The sequence below is a fragment of the Clupea harengus genome, chromosome 15 (genome assembly GCF_900700415.2).
Source record: "Clupea harengus chromosome 15, Ch_v2.0.2, whole genome shotgun sequence".
In the NCBI taxonomy this organism is placed as follows: domain Eukaryota; kingdom Metazoa; phylum Chordata; class Actinopteri; order Clupeiformes; family Clupeidae; genus Clupea; species Clupea harengus.
The window spans coordinates 21,967,488-21,987,599 of NC_045166.1; the positions used below are offsets into that span (position 1 = coordinate 21,967,488).

At 44.8% G+C, this 20,112-nt stretch overlaps 1 protein-coding gene across 2 annotated transcripts in view; it reads right to left on the reverse strand.

Moving 5' to 3' along the window:
• Positions 1 to 17,340, reverse strand: part of cep85l (centrosomal protein 85, like) — a 67,078-nt gene extending 49,738 nt beyond the window's left edge. Inside the window, exons 1-2 of one of the 2 annotated variants that reach the window (XM_031582054.1) lie at positions 17,303 to 17,340; positions 9,047 to 9,205 (exon numbers count right to left, since the gene is read on the reverse strand). In XM_031582054.1, coding sequence (XP_031437914.1) covers positions 9,047 to 9,205; positions 17,303 to 17,318 — 175 coding nt within the window. In that variant the 5' untranslated portion in view covers positions 17,319 to 17,340. Of the gene's footprint in view, positions 1 to 9,046; positions 9,206 to 12,330; positions 12,863 to 17,302 lie in introns of those variants that run through there. The other variant, XM_031582053.1, reaches the window with a different exon arrangement.
• Between the last annotated feature and the right edge of the window lie 2,772 nt (positions 17,341 to 20,112).

The following is a 20,112-nucleotide window of genomic DNA, read 5'->3' on the forward strand; positions in this document are numbered from 1 at the left end:
CTGGGTAAATACCAATCAAGTCCTCAGAATGAAAACAGCCATTGTAGGGCATTTGAGGGGGAAAACGCCATTTGTCCTAAACTACAAAAACGGACAGCAGCCAATCACACATGCACCCTCTCCTTCACTGGTCTCTCATTTTTAGGACTTGTGCACAACACACCCTCTCTTACACACACACACAGACACAATCTCTAACAGGCTCTGCTCCTCCAGGGATTATGTCTCCATGGGGCCACTTAATTACAAAGGCCAAGGCCCTCCGGTTGGCACCATGGAGGCCTTAATCACAGACCCATCCCTGGTGCCAACTCTGCTCGCCACCGTTTGCCCGTCTGTCTCTGCCAGACTCTTCACACACCAGCCCTCCCTCTTTCCCTTCCCTCCCTCCCCCTACCAGAGCCCTATCCCATCTCCAAACATCGCCCAACGTCGGGGCAGGAGCTTGCTGCAGCAAATCCTCTTAATGCCACTGGGATTACATTTCAAATGCTATGTCGCACAGCCAGTGCCAACTGTGTTGCGTTGTGAGATCTATGATAATGGTTTGTAAATTGAAAAGGTGGTGGTGGTGGTGGGGGGGGGGGCATGTTGTTTTCTTAACTAAATGAATGTACAAAAGTGCATTTAATGTCACAAAGCACATTCCGAGTTCTGAATTGAAGGTTACGCACAAGGACCCACAGTTGGTCTTTACTTCAGTAAGGGCCGTCTATTTGTCTCATACACACACACACAAACACACACACACACACACACACACACACACTAGTAGGCTTAAGATAGTCAAAGCTTGAATAACCTAGTACGTTGACATGCTCAGGAAAAGGAAGGAAGCTTGCCATACACATCATGGCAACCAAAGGAAAGCTTCAAGGCTTTTTTTTTTCTCACTCTTTCCCTAACCCTCTTTCTGACGCATTCCTCTGTTCACATAAAATGCAGATGCTCTAGCCACCTGAGCTCAAGTTTTTAAGTGTGTCAGTAGCACCAGAGCACCCCCCCCCGCCCCCCTCTCCAGTTCCTGTGCCCCAGAACGAAAGGAAAGGGGGGAAAGGGGGAAGTATGCCACAGAGGAAAGGAGGACAGTGCTGGACAGGTTTCATCTGCATTGGCCATTAGAGGAAGGCAAGAACTCCAGTGAGCTTACAGTGGATGAGACCTCATGGTCCAGGAGCACGAGCATGAACACACACACACACACACACACACACACACACACACACACACACACACACACACACACACACACACACACACACACACACACACACTTTCTTTTTTAGCTGTGCACTTGCTTGTCTCATTTATCTGTGGATCTCTTGACACTTCTTTCATATTTGTATCTCTTTCCAAGAACCTTGTGCGTTCCATCGATTGCCAGTTTTCTGAAAGCGAGGTGATGGCTATCTGGCAGAGGCAGGCATTAAATATTTAGATCCTCCCATGTTTATGGCAATCATCACTCATGAGAGGGCATCTGCTGTGAGCATTAGCTAAGGGACAATATGTCCCCCCGTTTGTTAATGTGTGTGTTCATGTGCACGTGTGTGTGTGTGTGTGTGTGTGTGTGTGTGTGTGTGTGTGTGTGTGTGTGTGTGTGTGTGTAAGTGGGTGGGTGGTGTATTCTAAGCAGACGGCACACACCAATCTCTCAGCGCAACCTTGGTAGAGACAGGCATCTAAGCACAGAAACAATAGGGAATCTATCCTAAATATGGAAGATTTTTAAACCTGGGGCATATGTTGACCTCATCCATCCACACCTCCATTAGAAAGACCCTCGGTTTTGAAAGGTACTGTTTGTCAATCCTAAACCTGCTGAAACGAATGCGTTTTAGTTCATTTAGTTGCTGAAGGCCTGGCCACGTCTCCGGCAGCTGTGCAGACAGACTGCGCTCTAACCTGGGGAGTGGGGGAGAAACAAACACCATCAACTGTTTGTTCTCTACTTCTACGGCCTGAAGCTCTGACTGTTGAAATTCGAGGGAAGACCACAACAGATGCAATTACCAATGCAAGTACACATTCAACAGTCTTTAATTATGTACTTATTATTTATTACACATTTATTTTATTTGTTAAATGTATGCTTTGATTTTATTGCTAGCAGTTATCAAGTTAGCTTCCTTTCACACCACTGTGGGTAAACAAACAAGCTTCATATAACAAAGTGCACAGTAAGCAAATTATATATGGAGGATAACAAACTAATTCAGTGTAAAGCATTTAGTCTTGAGGTTCCAGGTGACAGATGCTTAGTTGGGGGGTTGGGACGGGTGTGGGGATGTCATTAGCAAGATGGAGTCAAAGCAGCTGGTGGAGAGGGGTTTGGAGGGATTGACAAGGGCAGGCTTTCCCTGCACCCTATCCCTAAACACCTCCTATCCCCCAGCCCAGTCACACCCCCCACATAGCCCCCCCCAAAAAAATCAAGGCCTAACAAAATGATCCCTCTTGTCCTGACTAACCTCAAGGTTAATGAGCTCAGGCTAACTGCCTCAGCAATTTACTCTCGCAGAGCAAATCTGCTGCAAATCTCATTCAGGAAGAGAATAGGCCTTTTTAGTCTCTGTTACTCCTCCTGGGACAAAGGCAAATCTGCTAAAGGGGATTGTGCTGGGGGTGATGGTTACTGCCCATAAATTGGGCATAACCCCCCCCCCCCCCCCCCTTCAACTGTAACAAGATGGGCTGCTAGACAGGCTAATCTACAAGGGGGGTGGTGGGTCTACAAGCTGCCTGGATACATTAGACATCCCTCTGCGGGGGGGAGGAGAGGGTGACTGTCGGGGAGGCTGGGGCAAAGTTCACACATAAATTACACTGTGCCACATGGAGAACTGGGAAAACAGGCTTTAGTGATTCATTTCCGACCAATTTAAGACTGAATCCCATGTGTTAGATGGAGACAGGTTTGCCAGGACGTGATTAGCATCAGTATGAGCTGGATGGCGACCATGAACAGACTGCTGATTGCAAGCTGGCCACCAATTTTTTTAAAGTTTTAAAACCATTGAGCTTCACGCTCCACCTGTACTCTCAATGCCACCAATACATACACACCTGGGTGCAGGAAATCCATAAACCACACCAAAACCTAATCAAGACAGCATTTCAATGATTGTGATACTGCTTAGCTCCATCGTCTAAGGTCTACACGGTGCCTGCTGACGGGAATCTGAGGCATCTCCGTTCTGGATGACTGGGGTTACCTCTGTGTGTATTCTCGGCCCGTAAGTCATACAGCTTAGATCACCTCATGACACCATCTATCCTCAGCCAGTGCAACCGGACACCTCGCTGTCACTCAGGCGCTCAGCCCAAGCTAAGCATAAAACCACTGAATGAGACTGGAAGGGCATCCTACTGTGTGAACCGTGCCAAATAAGACATGCTAAACAGGGGCCTCCTCTAACTTATTCATGAAGTCAAAATGGGGGTTCCTAATGCTCTTGTAGCTCAGCTGGTAGAGGAAGATTCTAACCAGACCAAGGCCATGGATTCCCAAAGACTCAACGTACAGATAAAGAGTAGCCATCCCCTGAACTTTAATCTGTTTTGGGTAAGAGTTCTTGCTTCCTCTTAATTAACATTTACAGCTTCCATAGTTTCTTATCCATCTTACACAGGGAAAACAAAACTTGGCACCAATGCATAACATTGTCGACTGCAAACAGGCAGCTGGCTGAGGAAAATGACCGCACATAGCGGTTTCATCAATTCAGTATTATGTTTCTAATTTGGCTGAGTTCCTCGATAGGGTAGACAAATAAAAGGCTACATCTGCATCTGTAACGTTTCAGAATATCCTAGCCCCTTTCACAAAAGCTGTCCAAGACCATCGGTAATTGTACCTAATAGCTTTGAGTCTGTGTTTGAAAGACTGGAGACACCTGAACAGGCTTTCGAAACGGAGATGTGAATTAGCTTTGCAAGTTAAGATCACAGACGAATCTGGACTCTTTCTTTATTGTCCCACTTGATGGTCCTCACACTTACACAGCCACACAGACCTCCTTTCATGTTTGCGAGCTTAACGGTGTGTTAGCAAGGGGATCGGGAACACTCCGGAACACTCCGGAACACCCGGCGGAGAGCAGAGGAAGCCCAGAGGTAATTATGCAGGAGAGTGCCTGCTGCCATAGCAAAGTATAATTAGTGACGAGGGTCAGGCCGATGGCCTAGTTCAAAAGAGGAGGAATTTCCTGGGCATTCTTTTGGGTCACCAGCCGCCAGCTAATTTGGAAGAGGCAAGGTAAAAGAGGGGATTCTATGAGGTCTTCTGCTGCTTCAAGGTTTTAAGGAGTCACAATAATGAGTGGTCGAATAAGGTCATCCCAGTGCAGTCTTACTCTCATTCAAGGTCAGTTTGGTTAGACGAAACCACAACCCTTGGGCATTTGTCAGGTTTTCTGAAAAAAATCAGCCTCTCCTGAAATGGGTTTGGGATGGGGGTGGGTGGAAGGCAAGGGCAGGGAGGTTATCTGACACCCACCCTCAGGATAAACAATTCCATCTGAGGGCAGGCTGACTAAGAGCCACTGCCAGTAGATGATGGCTCACAGATGGATGCTCATTTGTCAGTGTCATGACCTTTGATCAAGGGAGACCCATCCCAGTTGCCAGAATCAAATCTCCGCTGGCCTATTTACACAAGTTACCAAGCCAATATCCCAGCTTACTCCCTGCTTTCTCTGCCTGCATTTCTAATAAGAGAGAGAGAGAGAGAGAAAAAAAAAAAAGAAGTTTAATCCAGGACGTAAATGTTTAATCTGTGTCTGGCTCTCAAAAAACACACAGCTCCAAACTTAACCGGAATTGGAAAGACTACAAGCCATCCAGCAGACCCTCGCCAGAAAGTGAGAAATTACAGCTGACTGCACAGACAAATGGCAACCCCCTCCCATGGTGTACCGCAGTGTACCGCTGGCTTAGGATGACCTATATTTCCGTCCCACATCATGTCTAGCATTCCCGGCGCAGGAATCAGTAACCCTTCGTCCAGTTTGGCTGACGTTCGTGATGTGCATGTAGGGGTCAAGAGGTCAGTGGCGGAGGCTCCAAAATTATAAGAGGCAGTGACCTGAATGTGGCACCATCCCCAGGCGATGCCACTCAGTGCCACTTTCTACTGAATGAGAACGAGGCCAACAGATAATTAAAATGCTCAACTTTAGGAGGGACACTGTTTCGTTGAATTTGAACTAGTGAGGACAAAATATATATATATATATATATATCCGGGTGAGGCGCTGAAGCAAGTATGATGAAGGTGGGGAAAAAACTGGAGGAAACTGACAGTGACAGTGACAGATTGAGATCTTTAAGCTGGGAGTCGTTATATACTGTTCTGTCAGCATGTTAAGTGAATTTGTGTGAGTGAGTAACAAAAGAGACCAAGACTGATAAAGTAAGAGAAGAGAGAGGGAAAGGATGCAACGATGGAAACAGAAAGATGATAACACAATTATTAACTGCTGGGCTTGATGTAGAGATTATCTGGCCAGTCATGAAAAAGTATCCCCCCATTAATGCGGATGGCAGTCGAGAGTCTCCATACAGAAAACGCCTCTGGAGAAGCAGCTTTGGGTAGAGAGGCTGAAAAAACATGCAGCATAAATCATGCTGGAGAACACAAACAGAGAGGGGCTTTTTGTGTTATCATGGTATAAAACCACACATTCAAACACCAGATTTGCAGGGCTCAATTTAAACGTCAGTCATACGAGGCCAACGTGGGTTTCATACACGTGTATTTTTCTGTGTGGGGTACTGCTACTGTGCTGTTCCATTTACTTAATAAATAATAACAACTTAATAAAGGCAAAGCAATTCTACAGAGAGAGACCATGTTCCCTTTCTGTCCCTACTTCCTCCCATTGGGCTACAGGGATGCTATCAACACTCGTTTGTCGCTAACTTGCACGGGCACGGCAGCAGTTTTTTTTTTTTGTCCCATTGGGCTACAGAAGACAATACGAGGTGGAGGTTGAATCTCATTCTCTTATGGATTTGAGCCACATCGGTCTTCAGCTCCTTCAGTGTCATCCAGAAGAGTCAGCCCCTTATATCAAGTGGTGAAGAGGGGTGGTTTTAGTCATTATCTCCTTCTCTTTTGGCAATAAGAGCCATCAAATGTGACGCTTCCTACGCACTGATCATAGGCAATTCCACAGCTGGATCTGCCCTACTTCCCAGGCTGTTGGCAGCTCTGTACTTGATATGATCTAAGGCCCAGCTAAGACCCAGCCAAGATGGCCCTGGGAAGCCCTCACTTTCACCCATGTTCCAGAAACTAGGAAAATCACAGGCTAATTCAAGGCTAATTTTATCACATTCTGTATTTCCGACAAAAGGTCTTATTTCAATTTCTGATCACAGATTTGAGAGACAAAGGACAAAAAAAAAAAAAACCTGCATTGTAAAAAAGGGAGAGCATGTTACACCATGTGAAATGGAAAAGCTGGAACATGACCTTATTTCTGAGTGGAGGCAGGGGGGGAGGGGGCAGCGCAGCTACACTGCACTGATGTTAATGAGATCAAGTTAACCCACGCGCCACTACAATCGATGGGAGTGTGCCACGAGCTGTGCACTGATCCCTCAGCCAGAACAACCATCACAATGAAACTCCCTGGGTATTTATGCACAACTGATCCAGGATCATCTTTTGTGTGTGTTAAGCCAGGTTTGGACCCAAATGTGGATACTGGGAGGCCTGACCCCAGTGATTTAGAGAACAAGACCAAGAGTCACACTGCGATCAGTCTGCCCAGAGAAGGGAAACAAGAGGAAAGCAAATAAAAACAAACCTCCAGACAAACCTCCAGGGGAGTATATGGGATGGGGTGAGGTTGAGGTGAGGAGTGCAGACTGGATGCTGTTGTCTACCATGTCAGACAAAAGAGGCCGGGACAGTCATGGGGCTATGGCTAAGATTGTGGGGTCGCATTGAAGAAATAGGGTTTGATTTTGCTCTTGCCTCCGGGCACCAATTAGGTGCACATGACTACTCTTGTTGCAATTACCTCTGAACGTTCCCACAGTAACGACAGTTCCTTTGGGAGGTGCACCGGGTTCCACAGTCACTAGTGCAAGAAGGAGGTAGAGAAAAACCCATTTCCTACTGCCATTAATCACAATCTATTCAACGATGCTGTTCAAAACCGCCTTGAACCTCTGCTTAATGCATTCAAGTGTCATTCAAAAGACCACTCTCCAAAAGAGACTGGAAATGTTAAGTCATTCCTTGTGTTTGCTTAAATGAAGGCCGACAATGACAAACCTGTAGTGGATCTAACCACTGCACAATCCCTTCTTTGAGGCACTGACCCACATGTACAGGGTTCTTTGTCTCAGCAGCCTCCAGGGCACGCTCACAAGGGACAGCTGTTCCCAGTTATGGTTCTATAGCAGCCTTGTCCAGGGAGGCCGCATCCCAACCCCAGCTCTCAAAGAGATAGATAGTGTGTGGGAGAAATGGTGTGTGTGTGTGTGTGTGTGTGTGTGAGTGTGTGTGTGTGTGAGTGTGTGAGTGTGTGTGTGTGTGTGTGAGTGTGAGTGTGTGTTTGTGTTCATGGACATGGACATGGCCTGAAAGAGGGCATCTGGCCTCCCACTGCTTTCAAGGAGTGTGAGTAGAGCAGCAAAACACAACATCCAAACTAGTGATGCTTTATGACTAAACTTGTGCTGTGAGGAGCAGCCTTGAGAAGTGGGCCAGGACTGGGCCAGGACTGGGCCAGGACTGGGCCAGGACTGCGCAATGACGGCGCGGTGCAGAATGTGGACCATGTGCAGAAAGTACACCACAGTTTGCCAACGTAAAACATGGGGTATCTCAATGCTGTGAGTTTAGGCAAAGTCAAAAGATGGTACGGCTTTTGAATGCATGTTGTTTGTTTATGCTTCATTTTAATCCATGCGTAAAAGAAAGCATTCAAATGACAGGTGCATAAACTAAGGTTCTCAGTTTTTCTCGATTTTTTCCACATCCGATCTGTGGGAAGCAGCCCTTGAGGGATTTGAGAGTCCACCAAAGTTCAGCCACAAATATGAGGTGGATTATTTTTTTGGATACTTGGTTCAGTTCCTCCAGCTTTCCAGTAAGGTACTCGCCAAAATGACATTGGTTTGGCTTGCCTTAATGTTATAGTTATTATTTAGAAAACACCCTTTTCCGGTGTTATCTATTACAGCGCTCCTGGCAAAGATTTGATAGAGCATTCACTCCTCTGAGTGACTGTACAATGCACATTCAATTTGCACAGTATTTTTGCACAGTAGTTTTTATTTTTATTTTATCTAACATAGAAGTGTATATATCTTGTACATACCTCACTTATGTGGTATGCAATTCATGTGTATCTTTGTGATGTCTGTGAATTGCTACCGCAACAGAACAATTTCAAATATCTTATCCACCATCTTTCGCATTGCAAACTTTCCCATTCATTTTTCCCCTCAGTAATTTGTCTCCTCCCTTAAAACGTATCTGGAATAGATACTTTTAAGAACAAGCGGTTCAAAACGAAAAACATTCCAAATCCTACACCATTTCGAGAAACTGCTCTGTTGTATTTTCAGTCTTGCTTTAACTAGTCCCCCAGGTGATGGGTCTCTCAACAGCAGAAGAATAACGCATCATCTAAAACTGGTCAGCAAAACAGCATCCCTGCAGTGAGAGCAGGAAGTGATATATATATATTCACATGGCTAATTTGGAAATGGCCTCCTCTGACACCCAATCAGCTCTCACACTGTTTAGTCATCTAGTTCCCTCTTTTTCCCTTCGGCTGTCTCTGGGTCAATGTGAATGCACTACAACAAAGTTGTCAATCCGACCACAGAACCAGACCCTATCAGAGACAAACCAATTAGGAACAAGGCTAATGATGCCAAACCTACACTACCAGCCAATTAAAAGTACTCTAAATAATAGCTTTGCTTTTCTAGTCAATAAGTGTAGTCAGTTGGTGAGGAGGGGCTTTGTGATCCGACGTCAGCAACCTTATAAAGCGTTTATAACATAACGGCTCCTTACCTTCTACACTGTCAGAACAAGATGTGCCAATTCCGGTGTCGCCACTATCCGAGGCTGTGCTATGGCGTCTTCCGCGGTTACTGCTGCCGGTGGTGACCGTGCCGGTCTGCCATGCTGACTCGCAGCCGGGTACCCATCCAGGTGAGGATGTATTGGAGCCTAAGAGAACAGACAAAAGACGTGTCAAAAGAAAAACAAACAACAACAAACAAACAAAACCCAAAGATCAACAACAATGAACTGCTGATGAATTTGTGGGATAAGTATCCAACAGAGTAAAATGACCCAAAAGCTTCACTAAAAACAATCCACCAAACGCTTGCACTTCTTTCATGGGGAGTTGGGGACTGAAGGTGAAATGAAGAACATTTTTGATTTCTAGGTCCACAATCAACCACTTTGAATATTGAAGGTTTGCTTGTTTAGAATTTAAGAGGGGCACGCCAACAGCTCGAGGAACATCCACTTACAAACTCTCAAACCCCACTTGTAATTTTATTACTCGGGTAGTAAAACTCAGAGAAGGGCCTTTTCCAATTTATAAACATTTAAATATTTTCAGCAGCTTAACTTTCCAAACATGTCAGGCCTTCCGATTTGCGAGTTAGTTTGTCTCAGTCTGATAAGAGGATCGCATATGATGAAACAACAGCAATTAGATGCCACCTCCATGAAAAGCAGCTTAGATTAACTTGAATGTTTTAGCCAAAGCTTGCCAGAGAAGAAGTGCATATTGTCACACCAATACCTCAAGCAGTGTAATCATGCTTTTTCCAGAGACTTTATTTATGTCAAACATGAGGGCACATAGTTACACCAATACCTCAAGCTACATGCAGTGTAATCATGCTTTTTCTTTATTTATATCATAAACTGCACCGCAACACAAGTCTGTATCCATGTCACCCAAGGACACCTTGAAATATATGCAACCGTAGCTCACCATAAGTGAATGGTCAGACAAAAGCAGTTTACATAACCCTCACCATCTTAAGACTGTCTTAGCCCAACGGTGTGCACTTTCACTTCTGCTGCCTCACAGTTCATCTACCAGTGCTAAGCCCATGCCAGTGAAGGTAGCCTAATACCTGCTTACCCAGGTGAAGGTAATGTATATGTGAACCTGACCCATGCCTTGACCAAGTGGCCAGTCTAGCATGGGCCTTTTCACCCTCTGCTGTCCTCTATTATCTGCCCGTAATCTATTTTAAGTGTCTAATCCGTTCAGGGCCTGGTCATTAAGGCTGTCCTAGTTAGTTGCTAGGGTGACACATGGTGGATGTGCTTTTTAAGACTTCAATGGGGGGGGTTTCAGTGAGGAATCCTGTTATTCTATTGTAGCAGCAGGAGTGTATTGACTGCATTCAGGGTAATGCATTTGTTGTGATTTCAGTGCACCACACTGGAAGTAAAGGGTTTAAAGGTGTGCTGAGTTCTATCCTGAGTTTTTTTTCTCTCTCTTGAAATGTATCCAACCAATGTCAGTGTAGTGGGAGAATTCTCAATGGGTGGTGCATGAATCTGGAAAATAGTAGGAAAGAAGTAGGATGAAAGTAGAAAAATAAATACATGTAAATGGAAAAGCAATACCAGTTCTCCTGGTGTTTTCCAGTTTCTTGGACAAGAGGAGAAAGAAACACAGTCGATGCCTTTTCATTCTGTTTGGGTGTTTGCTGAAGAGCAGTCGTGGGACACAAACAAACTAACCTTTAATACAAAACTGGTATAGGGAAAATGAACAAACACACAAAAAGCCAACCAAGGATCTTGTATGAACCTAACACATCATGGGACTCTGTGCTGCTGGCAGAAGCTGCAGACTGTGAGGTAACCCGAGTTAGCCTTGGGGTTGCTATGATCCAGACCACATCATCAGAGCCCAGACTATTAGCCTACATAGCATGCACTGCGACGGCAGAACTAGGCCATCAAATCACACAGCTGCCTCTGTTGCTATCCACCACTATGAACTGAAACATTCAATCCACTGTATAATCAGAGGCCTACACCGTCATTTAGTGAAAAAGAGAATGATGGAGGGAGACAGAGAGGGAGGAAAGAAGGCAAAGTATTAATTATTTTAAATCTAGATTAGTGACAGTACACGAAACCCCAAGTTAATTACTATAATTAGCCTTCAACACCCATTTTAAAGTCAGAACTTTAGAAAGAAGGAAAACAAAACCTTGTCATACAGGCCACAGAGCCACAGTAGGTCTGCCAGCTCTTCAAATGTACCAACAGTTATGCAATATGAGATAAATTATTAAAAGACTCACTGAGTCTTCTCAGCGCCGCCGGGGTGACGCTGCAGTACTTTTTACCAAGACTTCCAGGGGACACAAATTGCTGGCATGGCACCTTCAAACACCCGGGCAATATAAGACAGTACGTGTGGACGTGAGAATCTCATTATTGTTGCTCATGTCTACCTATTCCTCTCCTTTGGCACGAGACACCGGAGGACAACACAGCATGCTTTTTTGAAAGCTGTGTCAACAGTGGCGAATCTCTACATCCTAAAATTAACACGAAGGTGAAATAGGAAATCGACTGGACAGGCAGATGTTCCGTTTTTTGGTCAGAAAAGAGATGAGTGGCCTAATAACGTGGTAAGAACATGTCGGTTCTTCACTGTTCTCTTTAGGTTTGTGATGGCAGAAGGTCTGCTCTACGCTTGTCATTCATTCATGACAATACCCGCGTCTTTTAGGTACGATCAAAATCCACACCACACTGACAATCGCTACCTAACGGTTCGTTCAAAGCCTATACTGCCCTTCACCCTTACATTGGCTGTGTCAATTTACCTAACTGATGAGTTACCAGCTGTTTAATGTTTCTGTTGGACAGCGCATACTCAAACTCACATGGGCATAGCAAGCTGAGGAACCACTGCTTTGGGTATTTAAACCATTTGCTCACCACATATACGCTAGCTACGATATTATTAGCATACAGGAGTAACTTAAATGTAGAGTACTTTCTCTGGCTAGCAAACGATTACACCAAACTAGTCAGGCTAGTTAGGTTGGTCTGCATTTCAAGAGGGCTTTGTTTAACATTATGAAAAGCCAGATAACATATTAACGTCAGCTAGCTGGCCAAATATGCTAGTTTAACTAGTGAATCACCCCCACATTACGTGGCTAGCAAGCTATTAGAATTAGCAATGGGCATCAGACTTGACTTTACGCGAGCCATATCCCACATCAAGGGAACATCAAGACGGTTCTTTGTGCTTGTGACTAGCGTTACGAACAAACGACCAAATATCATCTTACCTGTTTTAAAGGCATCAAATCCATCTTCGAAATCGTTTCTCCCCCACATTGTTACAGGACTTCGTCTGAGACACTGTAGCCGCTCGAGGGGTAATTCCGAAAAGCAAAGACAACAAAATGTGAGCCCACCGAGATGGGGGATTCGCTAAGTGCGGCCCATACTTACATACTGTGAGCTGACATTCTGGCTACGATTTCAGAAAAGACAGAAACAGAAACCAAAACGGCTTCCAGATTTAACAACACGTAACGATATATCCTAAACAGGATCCATGCGTCGGAAATCTGGGAACGGTTGAGCAAGGAATACTGCCGTATCGTTGGCAACCGCAATGCTAGGCTCGTAAGGATGTGATCTCACTGAATGCGTGTGCAGGCTCCTCTCGGAGAAAGGCTCAATCAGAGCTTGTCTCCTCCTACTCGACCCGATGCTGTGGCTCCCGCTGTCGCAGCGCCAGAGCACCAAGCAAAAGCGCGCCACCGAAGCCATGCCAGTGAGCCTCCGAACAGAACAGCTATTCATGTCAGGTTCCCTCATGTTTTGTGTAAAGTATCAAGGCAATTGGACACGTATTAGTTGCTGCTGTCTTTGTTTGTGTGCATGCACCTGTTTGGAAGCACTCACTTCATCCGTTGAAATAGTTTGTCTTGGTCAAACAATTCAGAAGTAGCTTAGTGTTTTGTGTGCTGTTCCTTTTTGTGATCAAAATGGGAAGCACCAAAGTCCACAATGACACTATTGTGACCTGTAGACAATCCTTTGTCTTTAATCAGAAATGTTACCTTCTGTAATTTAAGAGGATCATGAATTCTTTCAATATTTCAGGTTTGATCTCTCATCTAAAGTAAACACAAAACTCCGGAGTATCAGGGACTACTGAATGACCCATAATTAATATACAGGGCTATGAGATTTGGACATATAAAAAGTGAAGCAAAAATGTTCCTTGAGGTAAAGGACTGTGTTTGCCCCCTGAACTCAACACTCTTGCTCAGTAAAATGCAGCACAACTATTTAAGGCATGTGAAACCATCGCAGCACCTGTTTTACAGCTAGCAGTGTTCTGAAAGCAGGACTGCATTGAATATCTGAAGCAGGAATGCACTGAGGGTGTTAGGGTCGAGCTTGCCATTTCAGTGGAGGCAAACATGCCCAAATAAGCTGTGCTTAAATTATGTGCCAAGTGAAATGTAGTCAGCTTAAAAAAAAAACCTTTTAACCAACCAGACTTCAAATTTTACAATGATTTGACCTCTTCATTGCCAATGCGAGTTGTGAGAATTTTAGGTCTTACTCAATAAAAGAACACTTTGCATTGCTAAACACATGAGTCATTGTGATGTCAACCGGTGAAGCAAGCCAAATTTCAAAACATCTCTTTTTTCTGGTACCTCAGAGTTCCTCTTTCCTGAACTTCTGTGCACACACACACACACACACACACACACACACACACACACACACACACACACACACACACACACACACACACAGAGAATAATGCACGTCTGCAGAAAGCAGCGCTTAAATGTTCTGAGGAGGCTTAAATGGCAAGTATCAGTGAGCTCTGTTTTACTGCTGGGACACAGAGGTGGTATGGTATACACATGTAGTTCTGGTGGATGCTGTTCACTAAGTGAACTTCATTATTTTGAGTAAATGAGAAGGCCAGGTTTATCCTAATGAGGAAGTAACGCTAACACCTTATCTGAGAGGAATTAAAATGACAATGAAGTAAACCTATGGTTCAAATATACTTAATGGGCAACAATATGAGCAACAGTTAATGAAACTTTCAAACATGCACACACACACACACCATCAGCCACTTAAACTAAACTAAAACTCAAGACAGAAAGTGATTCTGTGAAAGATAGAAGTGTTAACTAGCTGGAGAAGTCAGACACTTATCAGCAGAAACAGGTGTCATTCCTGCCATTAGCACTCGGTCAGCTCCACTTAGGGATCAGACATCAGGGACAACCAGCAACGAAAGTCCACCAGTTATCAGACAGATCACCACAGACAAGGGTCTACAGACAGACCAGATCTGCTCTGAGGCTCATTGAGTTACATTCAATCCCTGCACAGTGAAAACGGGCCCCCGTAATTACTTGTGTACAATATTATTCAAGTTCAATCACCCAGAAGATCTAAATGAATCACACGAGGCTCCCTGCATGCGTCCACATTCAGAGGTAATTATGTCACTGTAAACTGAATAAAGCTGCCTAATGGAGTCTAAACATGCAACAGTGTTGGCCTCACATACTTGGTGAGGTGGGGTTCTTGGGCTAGTTTTATAATAGTTCCGTAGAGGAAGCCCAGGAAAGCAGAACTGTCAATGTTTCTGATAGTATACAGTAAAGCTGAACTGTCAATGTTTCTGATAGTATACAGTAAAGCTGAACTGTCAATGTGTCTGATAGTATACAGTAAAGCTGAACTGTCAATGTTTCTGATAGTATACAGTAAAGCAGTTTGTTTTATGGGTTTGCTTTGCTCCCCTGAGGTTTGCAGTATTGCCCAACCAAAAATAGCTTCATACCAAAGATATTACCAAACGGGTATGGAAAGAAGGTTCAGGCCAATAACACCTCATTGAAAATAACATAAGCGTCTGGATGCAATCCAGATCTGTCCTGGTGCATTAAAATGATACATGGCTACAGAAATGGAGAAGATTAAAAGGATAGGATGAGGGTTCAGAGAGAGGTTGGTTCCCTTTTTTAAAAACATTCCAAGGTGTTCAAGAGGGGGAAACGATTTGTGCATTAAATATCTGGGCACTGTTGAGTAATATATGCAAACACAAAAGTGAAGACTGTGCGGTACCTGTGAAAGGTTCACCACAGAGTCTATAGACACACAGTATATAGACATATATACACGGGGGCGACAGTGGTACAGGAGGTAGAGAAGTCGTTTAGTAATCAGAAGGTTGCTAGTTCGATTCCCTGTCGAGGCGTCCTTGAGCAAGACACTGAACCCCTAATTGCTCCTGATGTGCAGTGTGCCATCAGTGTAAATGTAAAATGTGTATACATTGTAAGTCACACATATGTAAGTCGCTTTGGATAAAAGCGTCTGCTAAATGACTAAATGTAAATGTAAATGTAATACACACACTCATAGGGCCAAGTTTAAAGTAGAAAAGCAGTTCCCCAGCAGCTGCATTATGCAACTCAGAATTTACATTATTAATGATATATGACATAACACTGTTCCCTGTCCATGGAAGAGGTGCCCCAGCAGTACCCAGCTGAATATGAAAGCAGGAGGTTGGCTGGAGGCCTCCTTGACAGCCACTTTTCTCCTGCCATCTCTTCTCTGACTGTTTTCCTTAAAACTTGTTTTAAAACTGTTATTGGAGGCTGTACACACCATTTAAAAGACGTTTGGGCATGACTTTGTTCAGGGTGACCACCAGGATTTGTAACTGTGTGTGTTAGTGTCTAAGCTAATGTGTGTGTGTATGTGTGTTTGGACACAAAGCAGACATGCTTCAACTACAAGCAGACGCCTGGCACTGCATGACACCACTGCCTGTCTCCACGACAACAGTGGATCTCAGAGGAGCTCAGACAAGCCTACTCTCTCCCTGAAGCCCAAAAGAGAGAGAAAGTAGGGGGTGAAAGAGACAGCGAGAGAGAGAGAGAGAGAGACTACATTTGAGTGGGTAACAAAGAGCACTTCTCATTCTCTTCACAATCCTAAGCCTGTTGCAGGCCCACAAATATTAGATTAAACACACAACTTTCAGAAAGGGAAATTAGTGGGCAAGCAGATAGACAAAACAGCCAAATCCCTCTCACAATGAGCTAAAGAGCACAGTAACTGGAAAAAAAGCCCCAGATCTGTACAGCACAGCTTGAGTGAGAAACGGAACAATTCAGCACACAGACCTACTGCTGCTACATCTCACTGAGTGGAGGTCTGCAATGCGTGGCCAAGGTGCTCATTTTTGTGGCGTAAGATCATGCGTATGTTCTGCTGGAACAAAGTTGAGTTTGGACTTCTGCCCCCATTTGGTGACTCCCGACGCCAGTTGCTACTAAACACAAACAAAACATTTCCTCCCAGCAGACGTTCTCACTCAGCCGGCGGTGTGTTGACAAACCCATCTGATACCCTCCCTCTCTCGTCTATGTGGAACCAGGGCATGCCATGTGAATTCCAGATCATCATGGTGAAAAATGAAGCCAGAGGGATGCTAATGCAACAATCGCGGCGTCAGGAATCAGTGTTTTCATGTGTTATCAGCTCCAGGCAGGCTACTCCCTACCCCCCCATTTCCTGTCTCAAGGGCAGGAAACCAGACTCGGCGTTACAAACACACACAGGACCTACACTGCGTCTCCAATAGCGATCGCACATGTTCACTTTTACTCTCAGGCTCAGGCCCAATAGCTGGTATAGAGTTGCATCCTCAGACAAAGTGATATATATTGATCTTTATGACACCGATATAGACTTCCGCCATGCAAACTATTCATGGTAGCTGGCTATAAGGGCTTCCTGAGACTGCTTGGAGCGTAAGAGTGGAAACATAGAAATAAAAGCGAGGCCTCAATACAGCCTCTTCCACCTGCTTTTGACAGTGTACCAGGCCATTAGACTAAATGTAAAAGTGAAGCAAAGTATAAACAAGAAAAATATACATGTGCTTTAGTGATTAGACTGATGGATCAATGTGCTGATGATGCAGAGGCCATAAGTTGAATCTCCATTAGGTACAAATAGTGATAAAAAGCCTTTTTATATTGTAAAGCTTTTTAAACAAAACCATCCACTAAATATAAAAGATGTCTTTCCATGAGCATGGTATCACAAAGCAAAACACTAGTCAACCATAAAAGCAAAAGCAAATGTATCTAACATGAGCATCAACGGAACATCCACCTGACAGAGCAGAACTAGGCAAAGCATTTCATGTCAAACAAGAACAATTATCGCACAGATATCACTTACTCTCTGCTTTCTTCATGAGCGCCTCATCACAGTGCCGAGGCAATGGTGAGGAAGTGCTGCGGTAAGCAGAACGTTACTAGTGAAACTCAGCACAGGAACTAGGAACTGGCTCAGCCAATGGCCTCTTCTCGCGAACGCAGGTCAGGCTCATTTTGAAATGTGTCGGGTGAGAAACCACAAGCATGAGCCCGCGCAATCTCACCGCTTCGTCACGTCTACCATGCCTCTGATGTGAGACGTTGTATAACCTGTCTCAGAAGTAGAAACATCATAGACCCAGGATCAACTGCAGTCAAGCAGAGCCTATTAAAGAATCACTGTGGAGGGGATGTCTCCGGGGGGGGGGGGGGGGTCTGTTTGTCATTAGGTTTAAGCCTGGGGGTTGTTTCAGCCGTTGTTAAAGGGGCTACCCTGGTCTGGGCTCATACCCCCTGGACAGACACTTAGGGATCAATACTGCAAGACAGGCAGCCTGACCTCCTTTATGAAGTGTCTGTGGAGCCAGACCAAACCACATCTGACCTCTTGACTGCCAAAAGGTCTTCTAAGTCAGCTCATTGTATTGGCTCTACATGCAAGGAACTTCCAAACCAAACTAGCAGAAAAGTTCTACTTGGTGACAATGTGAGTCACTGTTTCTCAATCAGCAGTTTCTCAATCACAGAGAGTGGTCAGCCCTGACAGAACAAAAGAGTGAAACAGATGCCATGCCTTGATTCCCTGTTGCTTGAGTCTGTGCTGTGTGCTAGAGAGAAAGCAGGAATTTCAATGTGCTTCAGTGCTCCAGGCTACATTCTATGAGCTCTTGCAAAGAACTAGTTTTTTGTTGACGAACATGAAAGATAACTTTCCAGCTAAGGTTTCCAGCTCACTCTTTTGCTTTTACTTTTCTTCAGGTTGGCAAGACAGTGGAGTGAAACGTAAACACGGTGGTGCGTCCATGTTGGCGCTTGCCACGTAAGTGAGCGCAAATACACACCTGGCAGCAATTCAGTCATCCGTCAAATTTGTCAGGTCTTCCCCCTGGCATTTCTCGAGTAGACCTGCAAAAACAAGCTTTCGTGAGCCTCTTTCGCCAAGTGGTTATATAACCTTGTTGTGATCGACTGTGCAGTGCCGTACATACAGTACGAGAGGTCTCAACACCTCTGAACACCTGGAGAAGACCGAAAACAAAATCCTCCTCCCCCAACACACATACACATCCAGGTTTTTTTTTCTCCCAGCAGAAAGCAGAAAGATCCAAATAATCAGGAAAGACCCTGCTAAAACTGACGACTAAATATAGTCTTAGAAAACAAAGAGAACAAATGCCCTCATTCTCCTATGATTTCTTGTTTTCATTTTGCCTGGACTGGATCACGAGCTGCAGTTTCCAAGAACAAGCACACGCAGGGGCGAGATGCCAAATGAACAAGGCAGAAGTGTGAAGCCAAGATGGCACAGCAGAGCAGAGCTGGGGTCTCTGCTGCAGCCCTCGAGGAGAGCAAGAGACCATGTCTACCCCACGTGCCCAAGCATATGCTTCTGACATGAACCAACTCGGCTCTCAAACGTCTCAAAGCTGTCAAAACATTCTGCTAAGGCACTGGTGCTTTGGAGCTGCTGCACCTCACCTCCTGAATAAGCAGTTTTGATTCTGGTCCCTTCACAGCTGGGAGGAACGTTACATTCACCTTAGGCTTTGCCAAGCCACTGGAGAAGAAAAGCAAGATATTGTAGTTGTGTATAGTGTCGTCTGTCTCCGTGCCTCCAAGCCACATTTAAATGCAAATGCATAACTTACAGTAAGGCAACACACATTCTTCAACTTAGAGACAAAGAAACACGTGCCATGCTTGTGCAGGAACTCTGCTGTTACCAAAGGCCCGAAAAGACGAGGAAAGAGACACAGGCATCCAATTCCTAGGGCAGGTCTGGTCCCACTCAGCACGGGAAAGATGCTAAATCAATAACAGTCCATTATTGATGAGGCTTGTGCTTCATCTGCAGGAAGTTATCGTCCATTAGCTCCTCATCTTACCCCTAACCCACCCCACCGCGGCCCCCAAAACCACCCCTGTAAATAGAACCATGACACACAGGCACCCACGAAGTCTGCCATTAACTGTAGATACAACCGCACACACACACATTACAGACCACACATCCGTCAGTAGCTGCTTATTACCATATGAATGACATTCAGAGTAGCCCTAATGCATGCAATCGATGTGCTTTTCGAGCAGAGGAAGTTATTTTCTAAGTTGATGATGGAAGAGGAATAATGAAGATCCTGTTAAAATATTTTCCCTGACTACCGACATATTATCTGGATTCTGGGAATGAACTGAAGATGCTTTGTGGAAAATAGAGTGATCGATATTGCATTGCACACTAGTAGCCTATATTTACCATAGTCAATGTGTTGCCTACCATAGCAAAACCTGACAATTTGGATTTTGGTGGGTAATGGCAACACAGGTCCCAACCTCTCTGTATGCCTGTGTAACATAATTACATTACAGAACAAGAGAGCTTAATGACCAGTGTAAAGGACTTGCATGACTGCTGACATTGGAAATACAATCTCCTTTCTTGCATAGGGCCTGGTTCCAACACCTTTTAGGTGTAACTGAACATTGCTCATCCTCTAATCTCCGACTAGGCCCTGGAGAACGGAGGGGCCTTCCTTAATATAGCGTTTACCTAACAGGGCACGTCCTGAAACCCACACCATAGGCTACGCTTGATCCTATTAGCTATTGGTTCCCTGCTCTTATCGTGAATTCCTCCCTGTGGAATTCCTTCAGCGTCGCCATGACAACAGC